Raw genomic sequence first — 26,677 nt, 5'->3', positions numbered from 1 at the left:
AATGGTCCCATAAATTCCTGCAATTTTTCGTGGTGTGCCCATGATCCTGATGATAGTGGCAATATAGGCTCAGGTTGCGTTTCCTAGGCTCTCCCACCATTTTGTTCGGCCAGTTGAAAAAGGGTTCATTCTTTATCTTCTCCAGAACCTATTGCACCGGCTCTCAAAACACTGCATTAACCACCTGGGTGTCCGCAGAACCCGACTGCCAGGCGAAGTCTTTCCGGGGTCGATTATTGTTATAACGGTCCGACCTGAAATCCCTCCTCTCTTGAGGGATTACCTTGGCCTTTCCTTTTCCTTGAAGTTGATCCTCCTCTACTCTTCTGTACTTATCAATCATGTCCATCAACTGGTGTACACTGGTAACAGGTTTACCCATCAGGGATTTCCTTAAATCGTGATCGGCTGGGAGGCCAGCTTTGAAAGTACTTATGACCACGTCATCGTACTTTCCTTCTATTTCATTAAACATTTCCCAGTACCTATCCGAATAAGTTTTGAGAGTCTCGCCCTCTCATATGGACATAGTCAGCAAGGATCCCAAAGGCCGAGGAACCCTGCTGCATGTGATAAAGCGAGCGCCAAAAGCTCGGGTCAGCTTTTTGAAGGACTCAATAGAATTGGCCCTTAAGCCGTTGAACCATTTCATCGCCACCAGATCCAAACTTGATGGAAAAACCTTGCACATCAAGGCCTCATCCCTGGAGTAGATAGCCATTTTCTGGCTAAAATGGCTTACATGTTCTACTGGGTCCGACCGGCCATCATACAGGGAGAACGTGGGCTGGTGGAATCACCGAGGTAGAACTGCATCTTCTATATTCCTCGTGAAGGTGATTTGGAAACTTGGCTCAATGCTTTGTTCATGGCATTGTTACCCAAGCCCCTGCTAGGTGGGCTTCTGTGCCTATGCCGATGGTCGTGCTCCTCTTCATAAGAGAAAGTCTCACTAGGCGGAGTTCTTGATCTCTGCCTATAACTAGCTCCATCCGACTCCTCGGATGATGGATCGGAGCAAGGTGGAGAGCGTTCTCGCCAGGCATGACACAACTCTCTCTTTAAATCGGCAATCTCACGTTGCAGATTCCCATCATGCTTTGCATGGGAGACGTGACTCTTCCCACGAGAGTGACTTTTAGTGGTATGAGTTGTGCGCACACTCCCCTCACGGCCTTCTCTCCGTTCAGGACTCTGATGGGGATCACCATGCTAGGAGCCCCTTGACTCTGCCTGGTGCGGGTTGGCATCTTCCTGATGTGGTCCCGCCGCGTAGTGATGTGGACCTGCTTCCTCCATCATAAACGTTGCACCGGAGTTCTTTTAAGTTAAAATAAGTTTTTCCCACAGACGACGCCAATTGTAAGGACTCAATTTGTAACGATCCCAAACTGGTCTTGGGTTTGTACGTTAAAGGCCCAAACAATAAAATTTGTAGAGCGTGGGTGTTCAAAAACTAGATTAACTTTTAAAAGTAAAACGATTCAACCTCACATTTATAGATGGATTAAAACCGATATAACAATTTGCTTTTCTTGAAACAAGTAAAGTTCTTTGGTTTCTAAGCTTTTTTCCTGAGTGTTCTTTGTGTCTTTCTTTATGTTCCGATCTTTTTCTCTGTATGCTTTTCTTTCATGTTATATACTACCCTCTTCATACCATCTTCACCACACACGTGTAGGTTGGGTTCAGGGGATCTCTTTCTGTCCCATCTAACACCTTCTGGAACCTTCTACTAGCAGCTGTAAGGCTGCTTCATCACTGTTCAGGCATCACCTCCACATTAATGCGGCCAGAGAGTTGGTTGAGAGGCAATTAATGCGGAGGCAGCTGTTGTTATAGATATTTGTTTGCCTTCTCTTTCTTACCCTTGGTCCCTTATCCCACTTTTAGTGGTGACGTAGCTCCGAAGTACGTTTGTAACAAGATGGCGTTCTAATCGTCCTCAGACTCATAATGCCGAGAAGGATTTTGTCCTCGGACGAATATTGAACTCACCTTTCGTGATATTCACTCTTTCTTTCGTTTGGTTACCCCTATAATCTGACATGGGCCTCCTCGGACAGATTTGCATCCTCGGATGGGTCACAAGCCCAATTAACTTGACCTTAATAATTTTAGTGACTGACCGGCCCCCACACTAGTATTATGCCAGTGTGATGCACAGTTTAATAAAAAAATCATATGTAAATTAAATGCCTTGATAAAAAATCATATATAAATTAAAATATATATATTTTAATGTTAAATATAGATTATAAAAAATAAAAATTTAATTAGAATTGAATGTAAAAAAGGGGGTTTATTTATGAAATACTCTACTAATTAAGTAGTGAGAAACTTGAAACTCTAAATTAATTAAATTAATACATAATATATGCAGTGTGTTTGAATAAAATATATTGTACATCATTAGGTAACCACCACAACATGTACGTATTTGTCTATATATATATATATATATATATGAGAATTATTTATCAAAAGAGAATAACTCATGATTTAGAAAGCAAGCGAACATATGAATCTACCTTTCTTAAAAGAGTTTAAAAATTTGTCATTCCAAATTCATAAAATGCAAGTTCTAGGCTTCTAGCTTATAATAAGAGTAAGACAACACAAAGTATAGAAAGCAAAAGGTCCTATAAACAATATAAGACGCAATATATATGCATACACATACCAAAGACATACACTCGTAAAAAATAACATTTATAGATTTACCTAAAGGCTCTATTTATTATTTTCATCGAATTTATTGCTCCCTACTCATGAATTAGGATGCAACTTTGTGAAAACAAACAAACAAACAAAAAAATAAAAGAAATACATACCTGTGTTGCTAGAGGAAGAGACGTTTCCTTAGGGATTTGAGGATTCACAATTTGGTGTAAGTTTTATTCCACTAAGAATAAGATATATTATAGAAGAAGAGGATATATTATAGAAGGAGAAGATAAGAATAAAGAAAAACCTATTACATATAAAACACTATTTATGTAATTACATTTTTTCCCAATAAAATTATATTTGTGGTAGTAGTGTTACTTCATTATCTCTAAAAAAATTTCATATTCACAATTAAGCTTTTGTATTTATCTAAAAAATTAATAAAACAATAGAGAAAAAGTTGATAAGAATAACTTTTTTTTTTTTTTTTGGAGAAAGTTGATAAGAACAATTAGGTTGTGTCGTTTCTATCTAAAAAAATTACTACAATTTTTTAGTTGATAGAGTTTAACTTAAACTCAAACTTATGCCTTCCCTCTCATCATATTGTATGTTTAATTTTTTAAAATTTTATTGATGTAATTTTTTTTAGGGGTTTCTTTTTATGTAGTTTAGGTCCTTTAGGATAGTTACAAAACTATCCCATAAAAAAAAAAAAAAAAAAAAAAAAAAAAAAATATATACACATGAAAAGAGGGGAAAAAAAAATAGGTTGTGATGTTTTTATCTAAAAAAATTACTGCAATTTTTTAGTTGATAAAATTTAACTTAAACTCAAACTTATGCCTTCCCTCTTATATTGTACATTTAATTAAAATTTTTTTTTTAATGTAGTTTTTTTAGGAGTTTCTTTTAATGTAGTTTAGGTCCTTTAGGATAGTTACAAAGCTATCCCATAAAAAATGAACCATATATATACACGTGAAAAGAGGGGAAAAATTTTTGATATTTAGAATTTAGATTATAATTAAATTAAGATTTTTATCAACTTAGAAATTATAAGAGAAGAAAAATTTTATATATAAATATATATATATATATATATATATATATATATATTTTTTTTTTTTAAATCTAAAAATCTAAAAAAAAAAATTCTTCAATTTGGTGAAGACATTTAGCACAACCACGGTTTCTAAGTCCAACTTTTATTATATAGTATATAATATATATTGAAGAAAGAAATAATTTAGATATATAGTATCACTGAAAATGCTTTTTTCTTTTCTCTTTTTTTCCTTTTTTTTTTTTTTTTTTACTTAAACATTAAAACAGGACTACACAGAGTTTATTACCATTAGAGTTCCAAAATATTCAAATATCACTCAGAAGCTATAACAGCTTGGTTTGACATCTCTAATAAATAAATAAAAGAAGGCCCTCTATTCACACTTCCACAGCATGTGTGATAAACTGCACACCAGCTTTTTTATTGGATCATGTGGTCAATCCTAGCTATCTATCAATGAGGCTTTTTTTTTAATCACAAGAGATTTTATCAGTTGTGCAAATTAGAACCCGCAACTATCAATGAAATTATTAAACCCCTTTTTCCATGAGTTATTAAGCCATATTGGGCCTCTCTTTTTCCTACCTCTTCAATTTAAAAAATAAAATAAAATAAAATAACTCTAATCACAAGAGATTTTATCAGTTATGCAAATTAAAACCCGCAACTATCAATGAAATTATTAAGCCTCTTTTTTCATGAGTTATTAAGGCATATTGAGCCTCTCTTTTTCCTACCTCTTCAATTTAAAATAAATAAAAAATTCTAATCACAAGAGATTTTATCAATTTTGCAGATTAGAACCCACAACTATCAACGAAATGATTAAGCCTCTTTTTTCATGAGTTATTAAGCCATATTGGGCCTTTCTTTTTCCTACCACTTCAATTGGAATTATTTACTTTCCGATATTGACATATAAGTACCGGTATCAAATGTAAGGAGGCCTGTGTGAACTGATAGATGTGTTGCATGTCAGGGATCTCTTGTCTCATTCTCATGCTTGGGGTTTGCCGACAAAAGATTTCTTTGACTTTTTTCTACAAATGATCCAAACTGCTGGTGCAATGATCACAAAATGTGAATAATAAGGGGACTCGTACGCCACTTGTTTGGATTCATCGATTACTTTATAAAGTTCTTGAATAATTCATCACCCATGTAATGTTATGCCATATATTGGCAACAAAGGAATAATCATCTGATCACATTTTGTGTAGGGGCTCGTTCTAAATATGTGACGAATGGAATAGAATGTTCAAAACTGAGAGCATATTATTTAATCACAGCTAAAATGTACTAAGGAAACCAACACATGTAAGTATAGTGTTAAATTACCTATTACAATAAAGTAATTCTATGACTATACCTTTTATCATATCATTGTCCATAATTATTATGTAACAGAGTATGGTTTGTCTATCACTTTCACATAAACTTATAATTTTTTTTACAAACACAATTTTCAAGGTAGAGAAAGAGTTAGCACAAGCCAATGTAGAAGCCTTTCTCGTTATTCCTTAAAAAAAATAAAAAATAAATAAATATGTGATTTATTCACTCCTTTGCCTAAATTGTTACTCTTGAAACCACAGAATTAGTTTTTCGATAGTGGGTTGTTGTTGCTGTCCAAATTAGTTCTAGTGTTGCAGACGAGGTTTGTTAGTGAGGAAAGTTCATGTAGAAGAATTTTACAGTTCTGAGGCCATTGCAGTGGAAAAGCAGCTGCATGGTTAGTTTTTTGACAATGGTTGTTGTTGTTGTTTGAAATTTCTATGTAGTGGATAAAGTTTGTTCGTGGAGAGAGTACGTGTAGAAGAATTCTACAATTCTGAAAGTTTTGAGGCCATTGCGGTAAGAACGCAAGTAGGGTGTTTGTTGAGGTTGTATTACTAGAAATTTCTAGGTTACAAAAGTTTTGTATATTATGATTGATCTTAAATTTGTAACTATTTCTTCTATAGTGAATTTTCTACAAGTTGGATCCCCTTGGAGTAGGGTTTTTTTTTTTTTTTTTTTTTTTTTTTGGTAATTAAAAAAAAAATCCAAAGAGGTTGTTAATTGGTTTTCCACGTGATTATCATTTTTTTTTTTTTTGTCTTTTACTCTTTTGATGATTATTAATTTTAGATCTTGTAATTATATTTGTGATTGAATTGCTAAGTAAAATTATTTTTTTGGAATACACACTATTTGTTCAATTAATCCAATTATTCCGTTGCTTAAGTTGTTGGGGGCCTAAATTGTATATATATTTTTTCAGTACTTATGTTACTATGTTGTGTTTGATCAGGCTACCCCTACAGAAAAGAGCTCAAGATAATTGTGCCAGCACTAGCACTCTTTTTTTCTTTCAAGACAAATAGCAAATTACTACACACACCTCAAATGAGACTTTCCAAAACTTATACTGATCTTCCCTCTGATTCACTAACACTAACTATAGCCGCCTTCATAAAGTTGGAATAGCAGCAATAACACAGCAAAAAAAAAAATGTGAATGTTTTAAGAGGCATGGACCTGTCTGCATGCCTTCAGAACTGGTGTATAGTCAATCACTTTATTCCAACTTGGAAAAGAAGGCTTCATAAATTTATTGCATTCGGATATGGAGAACTACTGATTCTGGACTATGATCCATCTCATTCTCCCTGCAATTGGACAAGTCAGGTAATCTGCCAGTTTCCCTTATTCGTGTATTCTCACTCGACGATCCTTCAATAGCTATTGTTGTATGTTCTATTGGAATGTTAATAAGATTTGAGCTTGCTCTGTCTGCTTGTTGTTGTTGCTGCTGCTGTTCTGATGATTCATTCTGTGTGTGCTGGTTGGAAGTTGTGCTATCTTGCTGGAGGGGCTCGGATATACTAGGTGGAGCAGCTGGATTGTCAAGTTTGGTTGGGGTGACCAAGCATCTACAAAGTGGACAAGTTAAATTTGAGTGCAGCCAGTGACGAATGCATTCAACATGAAACACATGTTTGCACGATGGGATTTGAAGCAATTCTTCTTTGATCTCGAATTCTCCCAAGCAGACACAACATCTGTGAAAAATATATCATAAAATCTTCTTAAATTCAGTTCAACTTACACCTCAACTGAAAAATTGCTAGTACTTTTCCAAAATGTTGATCTTACATTCCTTTGTCTTACTAATATGTTACAACAACAATAATAACAATAACAACAAAACCTTAATCCCAAAATTTTGGGTCGGCCATGTATTTTTAAATAGATTAGTTAGGGTCGGCCAATTCTGAGGTCTTAGTAATATGTTTGTTTAACAAAAATAGTTCTTCGTTTTTAAAAATGAACTTTTAAACTTAGCATTTTGAGAGTAAGTTTAATTGTTGTGATTGTTTCAACCTTGGCATTTTAGCACTTTAGAGAACTTATGCTGCAATTTGCAGACCAAGTATATAAATTGAGATCCATGAGCAGTCAGTGTTTGCTGGACTTTATATTGACTTAATCAGTCTTCATGATCATCTATACAGGTGAAGTGATAACGTTGGCTGAAAGTTATTTAAAACATGCAACAAATAGAGATAATAATCAAATGCAACCTAACATGGAGGGCAAGTCAGATCTTCCTATGCCTAAAAGAAAAACCCTGCATATAGCACATGAATGGATGTTGATCTTATCCAGTTGGGATACTTTTTCTAAAGAATCTTGAGATCAAATGCACAATTCTCTTTTCAACTTTATTCATATTTAATAACCTCCAAACATGTCATCTCTCATCTATTCTACTCTCTTATCGTGTAATGTACTTAAAACGCACTTTTTAGGAAAATAGTGGATGTCATTAGAGATACTCGTGTGAAAAAGAATTGAATTCTATCTGGAAGCTGTAACGACTATAGGGGTTTCAAGGATATGTCACTATCAAGGTCCTTTGTGAAGTTCACAAAGGAAAAAAAAAATTAGTGGTCATTCTCAGTCGTTCATCTATTATGAAGAGGGCTTTTCAAGTTGACGGATGTGATATATTTTAGGCCATCGAGTGCACGTGCTGTAGTGCATAATTGATTAACAACCACAGAAAAAACTTAGGTAGTCCTGGGCCTCCCACAAAGGATGTGAGACCCAAGTGTGGAGCCCACTTTTTTTGTGAGAGTCCTGCTTCCGGACTATTTAAGAATTGCCCAACAACCACATCACTCTTACATTAATAGCTAGCTCATCAACTTTTAAATACAAAACAAAAAATAATAATTAGGAAATTTTTTTATTATGTTATTGATATGACACTCACTTTGTAAATTTATTTTAGTAAAATTGATAGTCATTTTCTAATCTTATTTGAATTTAATATATAGGGGAAATCTGAAAGGTAAAAGGAAAAACAAAAAATACTTACTGTGATTCCTTTGTCCTTAATTCCTCATCAAACAAGATTGTTGGAAGCTTGTCCTTGATCTCCCCCTTCAAGCCCACTTGAGAAGGCTGTAGAAAATATGAAGCAAAAGAGAATTAGACAAATATTGGCTTGAAAGAGAAGCTATATATCATGTATAACTCTAATATGAATATCTGTGAATCTCTCTATAGCCTGAAAACTTTGAAAAAGATCAGGACGAGTACTGTCAAATTTTATAGTACATGATTGACATCATCACCGTAGTGATGCCATACATGTACAATAACATTTTTCCTTGTCCATGTTGGGGTAATTCACTGAGCTTATTATCAAAGATCAAACAAAAAAGTACCTTTACTCAATGACACATACCAAAAAAAAAAAAAAAACCACATGATACCATATTGTACTTGTTTTTCTATTTGTATGTGTGCTTGCATGTAGGGTATGCAATATTGTGTGTATGTGAGAGAGAGAGAGAGAGAGAGAGAGAGATCTTACCGAGGTAAAATATGCACTAGCTGGAATAGGACTTCTTGAAAGTATAGGTGGGGGATATGAGAGAGTAGAAGCTCTCCTCTTGAGGTAGAACAAGTAAAACAGGAGAAGTAGAATAATGGAAAATAGGATAGGAATTGAGAATATGAAAGCTTGGTAAAGTTTAAGTTGAAGTGCCGGAGAAAGGTGTGGAGGATTTGGAGTTTGAGGAACACCCATCTGAGTTTTTAAGATACAGAAGAGGTGCAAACGCCTTGGCCAGTGTATTTATGCAGAAGAATCTTCTAGTGTTTTTTTTATATATGCCCAGCACAAAGAGAGAGAGAAATGCTGAAGGATTGCTTTCCTGCTGTATTGGGAAACGCTCACTAAGAGTTAATGTAAACTTTGTTAATTAAATATGATAAACAAAGAGCACTTTTGGGATCATAGTTACATGATGGCATATATTCTCTCCCTTTCTATGATGGGAAGAGCCCATGACTCTCCACTAAATTATAGGCCCCCACAGCAAGCACTTAGGCCCGTTTGTCTTCGTCCTTCATGCATGGCCCAACATAATCATGAATTCTCTTTTATTAGTGCTTAGACTAATGCTAATCTTAAAATTCCTTGGTTGATATTTATAAACAGAGAAAAAAAGGTCTTGTCTGATAGATTTTAAATTAGTCAATAAAGCAATTGATAACCATGATCTAACTTCTGCAAAATTGTGTCTTGTAAAGAGATATTTGGCTTGCTAAAAAGTTTGTGAAAGTGGTAAGTGAATCTTAACTGCTTTAGGCCAAAGAATATCTAGATTGATTATTCTTAACCTGATGATTATAATTTATGCAATATTGACCCTCTTAGTGGATCCATTCTTGGGTTAGAAAGGTTGGTTTAACTTAACTTCAATAAATTGACTCATTTCTACCTTATAGGTTTGACAGTTTAAGAGCAACTAAGGCCACTAGTATATACTTAGGCCACTAGTATATACTTAGGCGTGTATGTTCCCCTATGAACATCAGGTTTCTTGGTGTCATATATGTTTTTTCAATTATTATTATTGGAACAAAAAACATATATAACACTAAATGTTAATGATTCTACTATATGTCCAATATTTGTCAAATCACTGCAAACATGTTGAAGTGGGAAAAAAAAAAAGAAAAAGAAAAAAAGAAATCGAATAAGAATAACATATTGTCCCAAATTTAGTTAACGGTGAGGGACAGAAACATGGAAAAAGATAGGGTGTGCCCTACACTTTGAGTGGCTATTAGGGCCAGCCTTTTCTCTTTACTGAGTATAAAATAGCTAAAGAACTTATTCGTCTTGGAAATGAAAGGAAAAATCCTGCAATTCATTGCACCAAAGAGATGATGTTTTTCCTTTGAACTTTTTATCATTACATAAACACGGGATCAATTCAAGCACTGAGGCATCAATAAAGCATGGCTATCAAGTGCTCATGCGTACAACTGTGGTTATTCAATTCCTCAATCCCGCATTAGTTAATTATTTAATTCCTAAATCCAGCATTAGTCATCAACTACTCAAATAAAGTTTGTCAGTTATTTCCAGCCATTTGTTCTCTTTATTATTACTTTTTCCTACATTATATAACTGGGAAATAAAGTTTTCCTCCAAATAGATTAATATTCCATTCACACTGTAATTTTTATGACATGGCCATTAAGTTATCTAAATTAGTTATATGATTATTTATTTAATGGTCGCTATGGTTAAAGAAATTTTCTTCTAAATCAATTTGGAAGAAAATTATATTTATATTTGCAAGACATGGCAAAGTTTTATAGAATCTGTGTATATTAAGAATTCAATCAACATTTTGAGTTGAAATCAACAGTTAGAGCAGGAATAGTGGCATGGAGTCCAAGTGCAAAGCATCTTGTATTGTGTCTTATGTACGAACTCATTCTTTAAATTAGCCACTTAAACAAGCAGTGCATTAAGCATCATAATTCATAGGATACAAGATTCGAGACCAACACTAACTTTTGTTACATATCTGCACTATTTTAATGTGTATCAAATTTTATTTTGTGATCCTACTTGGTGCAACTTGTTCTCTTTATAATCTTTCATATATAGAATGCCCTTTGATGTCTGAGTGTCCGAAACTTGAACTGAGGAGGCCTTTCTGTTGCTGGTGGCTCGTGAAGTCTCTATCAGAAAGTGGGTATGAGATCAGATTTCAGACAGCAGCACTTATTCAGATTCTCTAGCTATTGAAAAAATGTTGCTGCTTAGTTAACACGTGTTTTAACTGAACAAAGTTCTCTCACTTTTATTTTGAAGTAATCCTTAGAAGTTCGCAACTGTGGAGATTTGTATGTGCAATTGAAAAAAAGTGAATCCAATTACTATTAGGTGGCGGCTGATGCTGAATCTACACATGCTAATGTGGCATCAAAGCTAAAAATCATTGGCAGAAGCTTACTCTAGAAGCTCTCATGATTCAATTACTATGATTAAATAAAAGTAGTTTTATGATTAGTGCTTGCCAAGAAGGATGAATCTTTATGAAATGCTGTGGATGAAGATTTGTCACAAATTACTAGTCCAAAAAGATCAGAACTGCATATACCTTGTGAGAACTTTTAGCATCATTGCTGGCGTATGAGGGTAGGATCCTTTGTTGTGGTGGGTGATGACTTGTATGTATAAGACAACCTACAAATAATTGATTTTGACAAAAACTTATATCAAATGCTAAAGATTAATATGTTTAACATCACCAGACCTCAGTCCCAACTCCGAGGCTTGCTCATATTAGCTATACACTAAAGGCCAAATAACCTAGGACACAGACAAAAGAATATATTAATCTCAACAATAAAAAAACAAGCATTCTTTTTCACTTGAGTTCAGGATTTTGTCTTAATTTTATCTTGATTTGTCATATTCCCCACACAAAAGATTGAGTTAAATCACCTTGAATTCATCAGTTTTGTTGCTCATTGGCACAACCCTTAAATCTTAATGATGATTGATGTGTAGCTTTCGTCCAAATAGCTTCCCCCAGTGGTCTAAGGACAAGAAATTAGATCATTATGTGACAACAAACAAATCTATTTATATATATCTAAAAGTTGAAGAGTAACATTTAGTGTTGCTACGCTCCTATTGAGCCACATCAGCGACCACGTCGCTATATATATTTTTTGTGGTTTTCCATCTTTATTGATTGTGTGTTGCAAAATTAATTATTTTTGGCCAATGTGATGCACTACACGCCATCATAAACTCTAATTGTCTATTGTCTATATTAAAAGCTCCTTTCAACATTGACTCTCTCTCTCTCTCTCTCTCTCTATATATATATATATATATATTAATGTATGCAATAAATCTCACTACTCTCACAACAAAATCCTCTTCTTCTACCTATTAGTTCACACCTACAGTTACACTTCCTCCAACCTTTCCGTTCCATCTTTGCCTCTTTACCTCCCCCACTACTCTCTATTTCACCGTTACACTTCATTTATCCTTTTCTCTTTCTTATATTTTAACTATTCTTCTTCCCATTTTATTTTATATAAATTTGATATCATTTCCTCCGTTCAATACATATTTTTTCCACACAAAAAATTGTGAGTACTCTCTCTCTCTCTCTCTCTCTCTCTCTCTCTCTCTCTCTCTCCTTTCTTTTGGTGAATTTTTTTTCTTTCTTATAACTCTAATTAAAAGGTTGTTGTGGGCTTTTTGTGTTGTTGGGCTTTGATCTCTCCTGCAATACCATGGCTCGTGATTCTAAGGTAGGAGAGTTTGGATTGGCCTAACTGAAACATATCTTAGGCCAGCTTGTGCACAAATTGGGCCATCCTAGTATAGAAGCGCCCTGGCAAGAGTCTTAAGTGTAAGGCGTGCCCACAGCAGGAGTAACTATTACAGACATTAAAGCAAGAAACACAATACGGCAGGATAACTATAACATTTTACAAATAATACAAACAACTTTGGAAAAATGACCTAGATGGCTTAAACTCTAACTCTTAACTTCTTAGAGAGTGGGTCTGTCAAGAGGGAGAGAAATGGGTAGCCTATTGATGCATGCCTCTATTCTTATCACTCATACTTTTCTTTGATTTCTGTGTTCTTCTTTTCTTTTCTCTCCTTTTCTTTCTTGTTCTATCTCTATTTCTTGTCGTGGTCCCCCCCCCCCTTTTCACTATTCACAACTATTGCCTTTTATACGGTCTATCATGACAGGATTTACCATTTTTACCCCTCAAACGCTTTTGGCTCGTTGTAGGCGTTTCCAAGACTGCCCACTGGCCTGCCGGCTGTCCAGCCACTACTATTACACTATGTTGGCTGCACGACGCCTCATTCCCAGACAAAAATGGCTTGTCTTGTCTCTTACCTCTCCTATTGATGCATGCCTCTATTCCTATCACTTATGCTTTTCTCTGATTTCTGTGTCTTCTTTTCTTTTCTCTCATTTTCTTCCTTGTTCTATCTCTATTTCTTGTCGTGGTTCTCCCCCCCCCCCCCACCCATTTCACTATTCACAACTATGGCCTTTTATACTGTCTGCCATGACAGGATTTATCATTTTTACCTCTCAACCGCTTTTGGCTCGTTGTAGGCGTCCTTCCAAGACTGCCCACTAGCCTGCCGGCTATCCAGCCACTACCATTACACTATGTTGGCTGCACCACGCCTCATTCCCAGACAAAAATGGCCCGTCTTGTCTCCTACCTCTCTTTGTTTTCATTACTCTCATCTAGATAAGGGTTAAACCTCTCCCTCATCTACCTCTATGGCATGCATCCAGTGGTTCCAGCTTATACTTACTTCTTTTGGGTGAGATGCCATCCTAGCAAGACATTTCTCCCCAAAGAAGTTTGAGCGGGAACCCCAAAATAGACTTCCTCTTTCTCCCCATCGCCAAACCACACCCTTTGATACCCTTGACCCGTGTCCCACCTCCCATGTATTGACTGGGTACAAGTAGGTGGTGCTTGGGCCCTATGTGTATACTCTACTTCCGTCTGAATCCATTACTTTCCTAGCCTTCACGCATTTGCTATTGCCTCCGTCTTTTTCTAATTCTGCTGTACGTTTTGGTAGGTGTCTAACTCTTATGGCATGAAAGACATACGGTTCTTTGGGTTCACGTTCTCTGCCTTCCATCTCTTCTTTAGACTGGGCATTGCTTGGGTGCAGGCCCTCTCCTTCCTGCTTAGCCCATCTTCTTTCCTGTGTTCGTGGCCTTCTTGGCTGAGGGATCCTGCCATGCCATTGCATTGCTCCTGCTATATCATTACCTCTCTTTTATTTCCTTATTATCTATGGGCTTACAGGCTGATGTTTCTACCATGCAAGTCCAATTTCCACATCCTTACCTCTTTTAGGCTTTATTGGCCAACATTCCTGCTGTGTCAGCCTACTTTCCACATCCTTACCTCTTTTGGGCTTTACGGGCCAACATTCCTGCTGTGTCAATCCATTTCATTCATCGGACTTCCTCAGCCCATTTACTTCTTCTTTACCTCTTTTACTCCTATGGGCTTTCGCTAAATCCTTTGGGCTTCTTCGGCCCAATTACCACATCTTTATCTCTTATTACTTTTCGAGCTTATTGGCCTTTAAGCCAACCCAATGAATTTACTAACTCCTTTCTTGGGCTTCCCCGGCCCATTTACTTCTTCTTTACCTCTTATTGTTTCCATGGGTTTACTACTTCATTGCTTGAGCTTCCTCGATCCATTTATTTCCTTTTTACCTCTTATTATTCTTGTGAGCCTGCTGGCCATTATTCCTGCCATTTCGGCCTGCTAGGCTTGCTTTACTATTTTTTCTTCTCACTTTTTTCATATTGTTAGGCTTCTTCTGCTATTGAGCACTTTGTCAAAAAGTGGGCATCAACAAAGGTTTTTTTTTTTTTTTTAAATTATGTGTTTTGGTATTGTGTTTCAATTTCCCATCACAAAGTTTTATCTCTCCCTTTTATAGCTTTGGTTAAATTTTGGTTTGGGTTAATACTTAATTTTTTTTTTTTTTTTTTTTTTTGGAAATAAGAATTTGAGTTTTTATCAAAACACAGTCTACATGGCTATGAATTTGAATATGCCTACCAATTGTTTAAAATTTTGAATAATAAATAATTATAAAGCCTATCTTTTATACCTTTGGTGTCATTTTAATTTTGGTTAAGATAACATTGTAATTTTGTGATAAATTTTGATTATCATGATAATTTCCTTATTGCTTAAGAAATTGAATAATAAATTTGAAACCGATAAAGTTTAGTTGTATATTAGGCAAATATAATACATTACAACATAAATTAGAAGGATATGGTTCACCTTAAAAAAATATTAATTAAACCAAAAAAATAAAATAAAATGATATATCTGTAGAGATAAAAAGATAAAATATACTTGTAGAAATCTTTTTAAAAAATTGACAATACTTGAAGTAAGTGTTACATTTTATATATTACACCCATTGCATAATATATATATATATATATACACATATTCCCACACATTACGCGTGGGTCTACGGTTAATATATAACTATATTTTAAAGCAAGGGGGACCAAGACCAACCCAACCTACTCAAAGCAATGAGACTACTGGCATTGTATACAGGACAAGGATCCGGATCCTCTCCATTTCTCTTTGAAATGGAGAGTGTCCATTTCATGGACAGGATCTGTTTAAAATAAATCAACGCTCTAAAAAGTGCCACGTCAATTAAAACTTAAAATACTCAAACTCAACTATGGTTAACCTTTACTCAGTAAACCCATGCTCTAAACCATTTTTTTCTAAATCTCTCTCTTCTCAAACCCATCTCCAAGCTCCACTCTTTCTCAACCCTGCCATTGCCGCTACAATAGTTTTTTTTTTTTCCATCGTTTTTCCAGCAACCAAACAAAGCTTTTTAGTAAAAAAAATCAAGCCACAATTTTGAAAATTTGAAATTGTGGACATCTTCGCCTGCGTGTCGAGACGAGCCATGACGGTGTCGAGGCGAGAGGCGAGGCGGAGATAGTTCATCTGCGCGATGCGTTTCCGGATTGCGTTCTCGGCATAGATTCGAGCTCCGTCGATGTTGCCTTTCTCCATGGCTTTCTTGATCTTCAACTTCTCGGATTTCTCCTCCTTCTCGCATTTCTTGGCTTGGCGTTGGAGCGATTTGGATGTGAATTTCAGCTCCATGATCTGGTTCAAAAGCTTCTCTGTGGTTAAGAGAGAGAGAGAGAGACTGAAGCTTGGAGATGAGTTGGAGAAGAGAGAGATTTTGAAATTTTCAGAAAAAATGGGTTTGATGAGTTAGAGCAGGTGGGTTTACTGAGTAAAGGTTAACCATAGTTGAGTTTGAGTATTTTAAGTTTTAATTGACGTGGCACTTTTTAGAGCGTTGATTTATTTTAGACAGATCCTGTCCATGAAATGGACACTCTATTTCAAAGAGAAATGGAGAGGATCCGAATCCACAGGACAAGATGGTCAAAGAAAGTTTGTTCCATGGCAAATGAGTTTACATAGTGCATATTAATTTTTTCTTTATTAATGATAATGGTCATCCACTCAAAGCGCAAAATAAATTATTCAAACTAAACTAATACTTCCTCTTCCTTATTCATCTGCCTTTAAGGTACTCTCAAGGATTGCCAGGATCTCAGATTTCGTGAAGTACGTGAAGAGAACAAAGATATCATCCACATATATGTTAGATTCTCCAGCTTTGTTTTTCTTCTGGATGCTATAAGCAAATTAGTTGCCCAGAATTATCTCTCTGTTGAATACATCCACATACATGCCACTCTCAGCTACAAGCAACAGGAAAATTTAGCACAATAAGCATTTTAGTTTCCCAGAATCTCATATGTAAGAAATACATGGAGCAGCAATAGCAAGATTGCAACAAGCCTCAAATAAGGGGGCGCTTCAATTTTCATCCTGTCAACATGCTTTAAGCCGCAAAAATTAAAATTCACTAATCACAAACTCATGCGATGCTCAGGAAAATGTAATATAATTATTTTATAAAAATATAATGTAAAATTTGTAAGTTAAACAGTTCATGTGTTATTTAAAAGTATTTTCTATTTTCTTAAGTTTTATTATTTATATGTTATGAAACATAAAATGTATTTTGCATTTAACAACAGTAAAATTTAATTTAATATATATTTAATAAAACATAATTCAACAACTATATATTTGTGTGTGAAAAATGTAATTTATAAAAATATTTAAATTACATAATTATAATATTGTTTTACATAAAAGAAGAAGATGTTGTTAATTTTTTTTTTTTTTTTAAATATATCATAATCGATTCACTAATTTGAACATATCCAAGAATTTTTTTTTTTTTTTTTTAAGTACACCTTCATTTCATGAAACACATGTAACATGTTGCATTAAGTTTATATTATTATATAAGTTTGAAATTGTAGCATTTTGTTTTTGCTTTCCAAATATAAGTATAATACTTATATTATTGAAACTTGAATTTTAAAGTAATCTTGTGAATATTTATCATATTTATTGCTTGTAAGGACTCAATTTGTAACGATCCCAAATGCGTATTGGGTTCGAACATTAAAGGCTCAAACAATAAATTTGTAGAGCGTGGATGTCAAAGAACTAGGTTAACTCCAAAAGAAAAACGATTAAACTTAACGTTTATAGATGAATTAACACTAATATAACGACCAATTTCTCCTTGAAACAAGTTCAGTTCTTTATCTCATAAGGTTTACTTCTCAGTCCTATTCGTTTAGAAGTTCCGATCCCCTTTTCTCAATGCATTATTCCATGTTATATACTGCCCTCTTGATGTCATCTTCACCACACACGTGTAGGTTGGGTTTGGGGGATCCCTTCCTGTCCCATCCAACACCTTCTGGAACCTCCAACCAGTAGCTGTAAGGCTGCTTCATCACTGTTCAGGCATCACCTCCACATTAATGCGGCCAGAGAGTTGGTTGAGAGGCAATTAATGCGGAGGCAGCTGTTGTCAAAGATATTTGTTTACCCTTTTCTTTCTTACTCTTGGTCCCATGTCCCACCTTTAGTGGTAATGTAGCTCTGAAGTGTGTTTGTAACAATATGGCATTCAGGTCGTCCTCGGACACATATTGCCAAGAAGGATTTTGTTCTCGGACGAACACTGAACTCACCTCACGTGATATCTACTCTTCTTTTCATTTGGTTACCCTTATATCCTGATATGGGCCTCCTCGGACAATTTTACGTCCTCGGATAGGCCACAGGCCCAGTTAACATGGTTTTAATAATTATTGGTTAACCGGCCCCCACATTGCTTTTTTAGGGCCTATATCTTTAATTTCTATTGCCCATTTTGTTTGTATTTTTTAGCCTAAAATTAAAGAGTTAGGTCTAAATATAATAATATTTCATATTTTTCAACCCAAAAATTAAGAGAGAGAAAAAAAATTGATTCCAAAACCTGACAAGGAAACCTACAAAAAGAACAAATTTAAGGTCCAATTAGTCTAAATGGACCAAAATAGACTGAATTGGACCAAACTGACCAAAGTGGACTAAATTGGACTTGAATGGACCGAAATACTACACTGATGTGGTTCAAAAAAAGTATAATAACAATAAATAATACGCTTTAGCTTTTAGACATTATGTAGTGTGGTGGGCCTTTTTGTGATGTTAGGCTGGGCTGCCTCCTGCTGTACTGGGCCCAAGTATTCTGGATGAGGGAGTTGGGACCAGCCTAATTGTAACTCACTTTGGTCTGGCTTGTACACAAACTACGCCCCGTTTGCCAAAACTTTGGTCATGTGAAGATATGGCAGGCAAATATAATAAGAATAACAAAAGAAATACGGTCGCTACTTAGACAAAATAAATAAAGGGCAGGGACAAGAAGTTCCCTGTACATGAAATGGCATAAATAAGTAGGGAAGAAATAGTAATGAGTTTGTTGAATCAAAGAGAGAAATGTCAGTCTGCCATGCCAAGTTATGTTACAGGGCTGAAACCATGAAGGGAACCATTTCCTCAATGCGAATAATCTCCCCAAACTGAAATTAATTGCTTTGAGGGAACGGGCCTAAATGGCCTATGCCCAAAAGAATCCTTTGCCTTTGACAGAGAGCAGAGCTTTAGAGGGAAAGAGGGGATCAACCTATCGGTGCATGTCTGCTATTCTATACTCTCTGTTTTTTCGTTATTTCTAATTCTTCTTTTCTTTTTCTCTTTTCCTTTCTCAATGCTTGCTTATATGTTGTGATTCTCTCCTAGAGGTTACTATTACCGTCCTCCTTATCCCCCTACTGTGCACGGCAAGGGTCCTTTATATAATGCCTACCTTGACTGGCTTTTACCATTTTAGCCTTTACTTACCTTTGTCTGGTCTAGGTGTCCTTACCGACCACCACTGGTTTGTCAGTCGCCCAGCCACCACCACTTACCTGTGCTGGCTATGCCACTCCCCATCACCAGACAAAGAAGACTATTTTGTTTGTTTATTTGTCGTGGCATTCTTACCTATTATGGTGTGGGTGCTCTCTCTCTCCCTATCCCTCATAGCATGCACCTAGTGGTTCCAACTCATCCTTACTTCTTTTAGGCAGTATGTCATCCCAACAGGACATTTCCCCTAAAAGAGCCTGAGCAGGAACCCCAAAATAGGTTTTCTCCTCTCCTCACTGCCAGACCATGCCCTCTTACCTCTGACCCATGACCCACCACTTCCTATATTGGCTGGGTACAGGCTGATGATGTCTGGGCCTTGCGCGTGCTCCACTTCTGTGTATGTCCAAAACTTGCCTACTGCTCATGCATTTGCCGTGGTCTGGAGGCTCGTCTGCACATTCTGCCACCCATCCTTGACTTTTTGTGGCGTGAGCTATTTTTTGATTTCCCATTCTTTATGGCCTGCTCCCTTTAGGGGCTGGGCTTGCTTGATTGTGGGCTCTTCGTCCTTCAGCCTACTCTTTTACTCCTTCCGCAGTCTTGCTACCATTTCCTGCCGTACAACTCTGCCATTCCTGCTGCGATGTCATTTGACCCAAACTTGTTGGGCTTCTTTGGGTCTGTTGCTTATTCTTCTCTCAATGACTCAATATGGTCATTGAATTCATACTCATGCCATTTTGGGCTTTTCTTATTACATTGCTTGTGGGCTCCTTTGTCCCATTCATTTCTTCTTGGGCATCCTTAGCCCATTTGCTTTCCTTGGACATCCTCGGCCCTTTTTCTAATTCTGCGTTCCCATGGGCTTTTACTAACTCCTTTAAGCTTCCTTGACCCAATTACCTTATCCTTCATCCTTAGGGCTCATGGGCTTTCCATCAGCCCCTTACTTTCTTTACTTGCATTACTTCGGTTTTGCTGTGGCCCATTCTCACTTTTCTACATCACATACTGCCCATGGGCTTGCTACTTTTCTCTCTCCAGGCTCCTTTAGGCCCGTTTGTTTCCTCAAGGCTCATTTGTTTATTTCATGGGCCTATGATCCATTATTCTTGCCACTTGGGCCTAATGGTTTTTTCTATCCATTCACTAACTCTTCTCTGCCCTTATTGTTGGGCTTCTTCCTTCTACCAGGCTTCCCAAAATGAGCATCAACACGTAGATAGAAAAATATTGCTCAAAATTTACCTTCCCTAAAATCATAGATAAGTATTAAAATGATGGTCTAGCCAGTACATCCTAATTAGATGTAAAATCTTACTTCATCCAATGTAGACCAACAAAAAGTCACACCATATATGTTTCTCAGGATCTTTATTACAACTCAAAGATCCTTGAAGCACTACTTCAGGAGATATGTGGCATACAAAGCATAGGAAATGAATGAAGCTCATAATTGAGTAGAGAAGGTATAACATGGCATGGTCAAGACTAAATACTGCATTTCTTGAGCATTAGGTTGAGTTCTAATTGACATATTGTATGAATTTATAAGTTTTTAACATAATATTTACAATGAGAAATTTGCTATTAAATAATAACCATAGTAGGAAATCATGCAATGACAAAAATTTTACATTCCACATCTTCATTCTCACTTATAACTCAATGATTCTCGTTACAATGATACAACAATCTAATTAGGGGACTTGTGCCTTCCAATGGTAAAGAAAAGACAAGGAGCTATTATTTTACATAGGGTACCTGAACATTGAAAAAAGAATGGATCCAAAAAAGATTTTCATTCCATGAAAAGAAAAAACCTGAGACAGATAACGTGTGCATGGAATATCTAATTTTAGGTTATTAAGTGTCCATTTAGTATAGCTTATTTTTCAACTTTTTAAAAATGGGGTTGATTGAAAGGGGCCAAAGGGTTGTATATCAACTAATCAAAGTTCGCAACATCTATTATTTTCCGACATTCTATTTTATCGTTATATGAAATCATACTCTTTGTCATCTCTTTATTGACATATCCTTTTTTTTTTAACTTCTATCAATGTTATTTTAGTCTTTCTCTTCCTTTTTCTATTCCCTATACTTGAACCAACTCACTCTTTCTCATTGGTCATTGGTGATTTCTCTACCTTTTTCTATTCCCTATACTTGAGCCAACTCACTCTTCCTCATTGGTCATTGGTGAATCGTTACACTTTGCACATGACCTAAACATCACATGCAAGTTGTACTTTGAAAAAATGTTGTTTCAAACCGGTACAGCAAATGACCACTAAGCCTCCAACTTAACTGCATAATGTTCTATCTCACTCGCACACTTCAATTTACACATTTTGTCATCCTCTCCATTGCTTAATAAAGCAGAAACGTTTTCCACTCTGCAATTTGTCTTAACAATGCCTTAGCATCTTCTCAAACATGTGAAAATGACTCTTACACCTAAATAACATACAAAGCTTTTCCAAAATGTGCTATAGAAGAATGAGGAACCAGACGTAGTTAACTTCTCATACATAACATAAGCCTTTTTTTTAGATTGGTTCGATCTGGGGTTTGAATCCAAACCTTTTTTTTTTTAAATCAACATGGAGGACAAAGTTTTATAGAATATATGTGTATATTAGAATTCAATCACAATTTTGAGTTGAAATCAACTGTTTGATGTAGTGACATGGTGTCCAACTGTTCAGGTGTAAAACATCTCTTATTGGGTCTAATGTACAAACTCATTCTTTAAATTAGCCACAAAAGCGGTGCTTTAAGCATCATAGGATACAAGATTTGAGACCAACACTTATATTCTAACACATCTGCACTATTTTAATGTATTTCAAATTTTCTTTGTGATTCTACTTGGTGCAACTTGTTCTCTTTATAAACTTTTCTAGGATGCCCTTTGATGTCTGAGCGTCCCTAACTTGAACTGAGGTCTTACTGTTGTTGGTGGCTTCTGAAGCAAGGTCTCTATCAGAAAGTGGGTATGAGATCAGATTTCAGACAGCAGCACTTATTCAGATTCTCCAACAGCTATTGAAAAAATGTTGCTGCTTAGTTAACACATATGTTTTAACTGAACAAACAACAAAGTGCCCTCACTTTTATTCCCAGTAATATATCCCCAGAAGTTAGTAACCGTCAAAATTTGTAGGTGCAGTTGATAAAGGTGAATGCAACTGTCAGGTGGTGGCTGATGCTGAATCTACAATTGCTAAGATGGCATCAAAGTTAAATATCATTGGGAGGGGCTGATACTAGAAGCTCTCATGATTTAAATATGATCAAATGAAAGTAGTTTTATGATTAGTGCTTGCCAATAAGGATGAATTTATATGAAACACAGTGGATGAACATTTTTCACAAATTACTATAGTCCAAAAAGATCAGAACTTCATGTACCTTGCAAGAGGCTGTAATATCATTGGGAGAGGCTGGATTGTCTTAATCTCCACACAAATGAGCAAGTCAAATCAACTTGAATTCATTAGTTTTGTTGCTCATTGGCACAACCCTTAATGATGATTGACGGGTATCTTTTGTCTGTATCGCTTCCCCAGTGGTCTAAGGACAAGAATTTAGATGATTATTTGACAACAGGCAAATATATGACTACATTTTAAATAAAGGGGGATCATCCCAAACTAGCACTCAAAGCAATGAGACTATTGGCATTCTTGTGCATTTCAATCCAATCGTGGAAGAAAGAGGAAACTAGAAAATAAGTACACCCATATATAAGATGCATAATATCCACAAATATATGCTCACAACCTTGCACATCCGCAACTTCTAGCAACTGCATAGATTCTGTATTGCCACCAATCCAACTATAATTACAAAAATGAAAAATCCCAAAAAGAAGGGAAAGAGAGTAAGTTCCACAGGATATGAGATTACATGGTGCATATTAAGTTTGTCTTTCCTAATGGTCATCCTCTCAAAGCTAAAACAAATGATTCAAACCAAACTAATACTTCCTCTTCCTTATTTTGAAACTCATTGATCGGATAACATCATCATCTGTTTTTAGCTTCTGCTCAAGAATTGACAGGGACTCAGGCTTTGTGAAGTAGGTGAAGAGAAGGTAGATACCATCCAAGTAATTGTTAGATTCCCCAGCTTTGTTTTTCTTCATTATGCTATAGGCCAGCGGAATTACCCCTCGGTTAAATACCTCCACATACATGCCACCCCCAGCAACAAGCAACTGTAAAATTTAGCACAATTTGCAAATTAATTATGCCCAGAATCCAAGATATAAGAAATACAAGGAGCGGCAAAAGCAAGGTGTTGGAACAAGCCTCGAATAAGGTGGTGCTTCCAATGTCATTATGCTTCAAGCCGCAAAAATTAAAATTCATGACAAGTATTTGCTCAATAATTACCTTCCTTAGCTCCTTAAAATCATGTTTAAGCTCTTACTTGGTAATTAAAATCATGGCCTCAATAGAAGATTCTAACCATAGCCAAGACATCCTAATTAGACATAAAATCTTTAATTCATCCAAAGCAGACCAACAAAAAGTCGCACCATGTTTCTCAGGATCTTTACAACTCAAAGATCTTTGAAGCACTACTTCAGGAGATACATGGCATATGAAGCACAGGAAATGAATGAAACTCATAATTGAGTAGAGAAGGTATAGCACGGCAAAAAAAGCCAGAACTAAACATTGCATTTCTTGAGTGTTATGGGTACATCACATTTAAGTTCTTCTATATATGAGTTTGTAAGTTTCTAACATAAGATTTATAATGAGAAATTTTCTTATTAAGTAATTACTATGGTAGAAAATCGTGCAATGACAAAAAATTTACATTCCACATCATCATTCCCATTGATGACTCAAATATTGTGTCAATTTCAATGATATAACAATCTAATCAGTGTTTTGTGCCTTCCAACGTTATAGAAAAGACAAGGAGCTTTTAAGTTACATAGGATATCTAAACATAAAAAAGAATGGAACAAAAGAGATTGTCATTCCATGAAAATGACCAACTTGAGACAAATAAAGTGTGCATGCAATATCCAATCTAGGTTAACTTATTACGTGCATGTTTGGTACAACTTAGTTTTTAGCATTATAAAAATGGGTTGTTTGAAAAATTTGTACCTAGAAAAAAAGACAAAAATAACAACCAAGCCTTAGTCCCAAAATTTTGGAGTCCACTATGGATCCTCAACAGACTAATAAGGTTCAGCCATTCCTTTCCATCATTCTATTCTATCTGAAGTCATATTCCTTAATTGAAATGTCCTTTTTCACTACTACTAATGTTATCTAGGCCTTCCTCAAACATTTTTTTATTCCCTCAGCTTGAATCAACTCATTCTTCCTCAATGGTGCATTACTCTCCCTGCAAATGACCGAATCATCTCAATACTTTGAAAAAGTGTAGTTTCAAACCATTGAGCTGGACGGGCACTGCCTCCAACTTAGTTGCATAATGTCCATCTCATTTGTACACCTTAATTACACATTTTTTCCTCTACTCCATTGCTTATTAAATAAAAAATGTGCTCCAACCATGCAATAAGTCTTAAGTAACAATGCCTTAGCATCTTCTTAGACATGTGAAATTCACTCTCACACCTAAATTACATATAAAGCTTTCCCAAAAATGTGCCTACAGAGGAATGAGGCACCAGACATGGTAAACTTCGCATAATTAACATAAACCCTTTTTTGGATTGGTAAAGAAATCGATACCTTTTAAATAATCAGAATTGGGAATTAACAGAAGCCATATTGACAAGCACCCAAGATACCTACCATCAACATATATAACCAGACACAACTTAATGTAAACATTGAACTTTCTCTCGTATTGAAACAAAACCAAGTCTTACTTTCATTAATATACATGACTAGAGAAAATCCAATACAATCGAACTTTCTTTCTTGTATGGAATCAAACCAAGTCTTCTTTCACCAATATACATAACCAGCACAACCCAATACAAAAATTGAATTACCTTTCTTGCATTTGAAACAAAACCAAGTCTTCTTTCACCAATATATATAACCAGACACAACCCAATACAAATATATTAACTTCCTTCCTTGTACTTGAAACAAAACCAAGTCTTTCTAAGTCAATATACATAGCCAGACACAACCCAATTCAAAATTTGAACTTTCATCCTTGCATTGAAACAGAACCAAGTCTTCTTTCTTTCACCAATATACATAACCAGACACAACCCAATACAAAAATTGATCTTCCCTTCTTGTATTGAAACAAAACCAAATCTTTCTTTCTCCCCTTTTGTCTGAATTAAGCATTATTTTTTTCACACACACGCAAACACATTTTAAATGCTAAGAAAATTCTCAACCATCCCCCTCAAAAACTATTTCTTAAATTTAAACAAAACCAAATATCTCTCTCTCTCACATTCTAATATTAAGAAAATTCCCAAACATCCTCCTCAGCAAACACAATTTTCTCAGAAACCAAACAAAGTGTAAAACACACATACACAAACATTCTAATACTAAGAAAATTCTCAACCCACAAATATTTCTCAGCGACCAAACAAAGAGTAACGTCAAACCTCAAACTTTATAGCATAATTTACCTCTTCGTACTTCTGGGTCAGAGTCAGTCTCTCATCCTCGGACATGTCGGGCCTAAGAACCGCCATGGTCTCGTACTGTCGAAGCCCAGGTGGGCATTGTGGGGCCTCCTTCTCCTCCGCAGCCGTCAAGCCCGGCCCAGGCGGTGAAGGTGGGTCCTCATCCGACCCGAACCCGCCTTCGAAGAACGAACCCGAGAAGTCCAGAGTCTGAGCTCTGATGGGCAATCCAAGATTGGTTCTGTTTTGGTGTGTGGAAGTGAAAGTGAAGGGTTTTGGGTTTGAAGGGAAAGGCCTAAGGGAATGGGAGAAGGAGATGAGGGGTGGAGATGGGAATTGGGAAAGTGGGATGGGGCAAAATGGGGAATTTGAGGAAGAGTGAGTGAGAGTGGAAGTGAGGGAAGTGGAAGCCATTGCTGCTCGGTGGAGCTCTGTTTTGGAACAGAGTGGATGAGTCAGTGATGTGAGTTGAGAGTTTAGATAAGGGTGCCCGTTTTATAAAACTAGTAATCTCTTCTTGCCGTTTACAGGAGCAGTAGGTTAATTTTTTTTTGCTTTTAGCATCAATTTTGTATCATTTTGGTTACTTGTCTTGTTTACAAAACTATTTAGCAAACTAGCATCTCAATCTCAAGTGTTTAAAACTTGAATTCCAAGATAAAACTCGAGTTTCTAACCCTCAAGTAGCAATGATGGCATTTAATGTGAAAAAAAAATCCAAACTCGAGTTTTTAAAACTTGAGTTCCACCATTTTTTTTTCCCAGCGTTTATTCTTTTTCTTATTCTTCCTCTTCTCCAACCAGATCGTGCTCTGTTCTTCTTCCCATGTTCTTCCTCTTCTCCAGTCGGATCATCTTTCTCTTCTCCAAATTGTCTTCCCCTTCCACTGTTCTTCTTCGGATCTACGTTTTCCAGATCGTCTTTCTTCCTTCATCTTCTCCAAAACTTCAAATCGTCTTCCTCTTCCTATGTTCTTCAGATCTGCATTTTCTAGATCGTCTTTCTTCTTCCTTCGTCTTCTTCATATCTGGTTCTTCTTCTTCTGGTTTCTACAGATCTACTTCTATAGAACTTGAGTCTAAGAAACTTAAATTCCATG

The 26,677-nt window shown here is 35.9% G+C and overlaps 2 protein-coding genes across 3 annotated transcripts; both read right to left on the bottom strand.

The window, feature by feature from the left end:
- Positions 1-6,053: 6,053 nt before the first annotated feature.
- LOC126713274 (probable E3 ubiquitin-protein ligase RHA4A) lies at positions 6,054-8,965 on the bottom strand. Of its 2 annotated transcripts, none has more exons than XM_050412985.1 (3): positions 8,607-8,965; positions 8,106-8,191; positions 6,054-6,654 (listed from the first exon to the last, which is right to left on the bottom strand). In XM_050412985.1, exons 1-3 carry the CDS (start codon positions 8,820-8,822, stop codon positions 6,333-6,335), a joined length of 624 nt encoding a protein of 207 aa, XP_050268942.1. In that variant the 5' UTR covers positions 8,823-8,965; the 3' UTR covers positions 6,054-6,332. The 2 variants fall into 2 exon arrangements, with proteins under 2 accessions (XP_050268942.1, XP_050268941.1); XM_050412984.1 differs by having other exon boundaries at positions 6,054-6,783; positions 8,607-8,961.
- A 13,741-nt stretch (positions 8,966-22,706) lies between these two features.
- On the bottom strand, positions 22,707-26,075 carry LOC126713273 (30S ribosomal protein S6 alpha, chloroplastic). Its single transcript, XM_050412983.1, has 2 exons — positions 25,581-26,075; positions 22,707-23,201 (listed from the first exon to the last, which is right to left on the bottom strand). The coding sequence occupies exons 1-2, from the start codon at positions 25,989-25,991 to the stop codon at positions 22,962-22,964; spliced, it is 651 nt and encodes a 216-aa protein (XP_050268940.1). The 5' UTR covers positions 25,992-26,075; the 3' UTR covers positions 22,707-22,961.
- Positions 26,076-26,677: the final 602 nt, after the last annotated feature.

This window comes from Quercus robur, chromosome 2 (genome assembly GCF_932294415.1).
Source record: "Quercus robur chromosome 2, dhQueRobu3.1, whole genome shotgun sequence".
In the NCBI taxonomy this organism is placed as follows: Eukaryota; Viridiplantae; Streptophyta; class Magnoliopsida; order Fagales; family Fagaceae; genus Quercus; species Quercus robur.
The sequence above is the reverse complement of the archived record's forward strand: the minus strand, read 5'-3'. Positions and strand labels throughout refer to the sequence as shown.

Coding starts and splice junctions, on each gene's coding strand:
- LOC126713273 (XM_050412983.1), bottom strand. CDS start 25,991: ATGGCTTCCACTTCCCTCACTTCCACTCTCACTCACTCTTCCTCAAAT. Junction 23,202..25,580: donor TGACCCAGAAGTACGAAGAG/GTAAATTATGCT, acceptor TAAATTTTACAG/TTGCTTGTTGCTGGGGGTGG.
- LOC126713274 (XM_050412984.1), bottom strand. CDS start 8,822: ATGGGTGTTCCTCAAACTCCAAATCCTCCACACCTTTCTCCGGCACTT. Junction 8,192..8,606: donor CTAGTGCATATTTTACCTCG/GTAAGATCTCTC, acceptor TATTTTCTACAG/CCTTCTCAAGTGGGCTTGAA. Junction 6,784..8,105: donor TTAAGGACAAAGGAATCACA/GTAAGTATTTTT, acceptor TATTTTTCACAG/ATGTTGTGTCTGCTTGGGAG.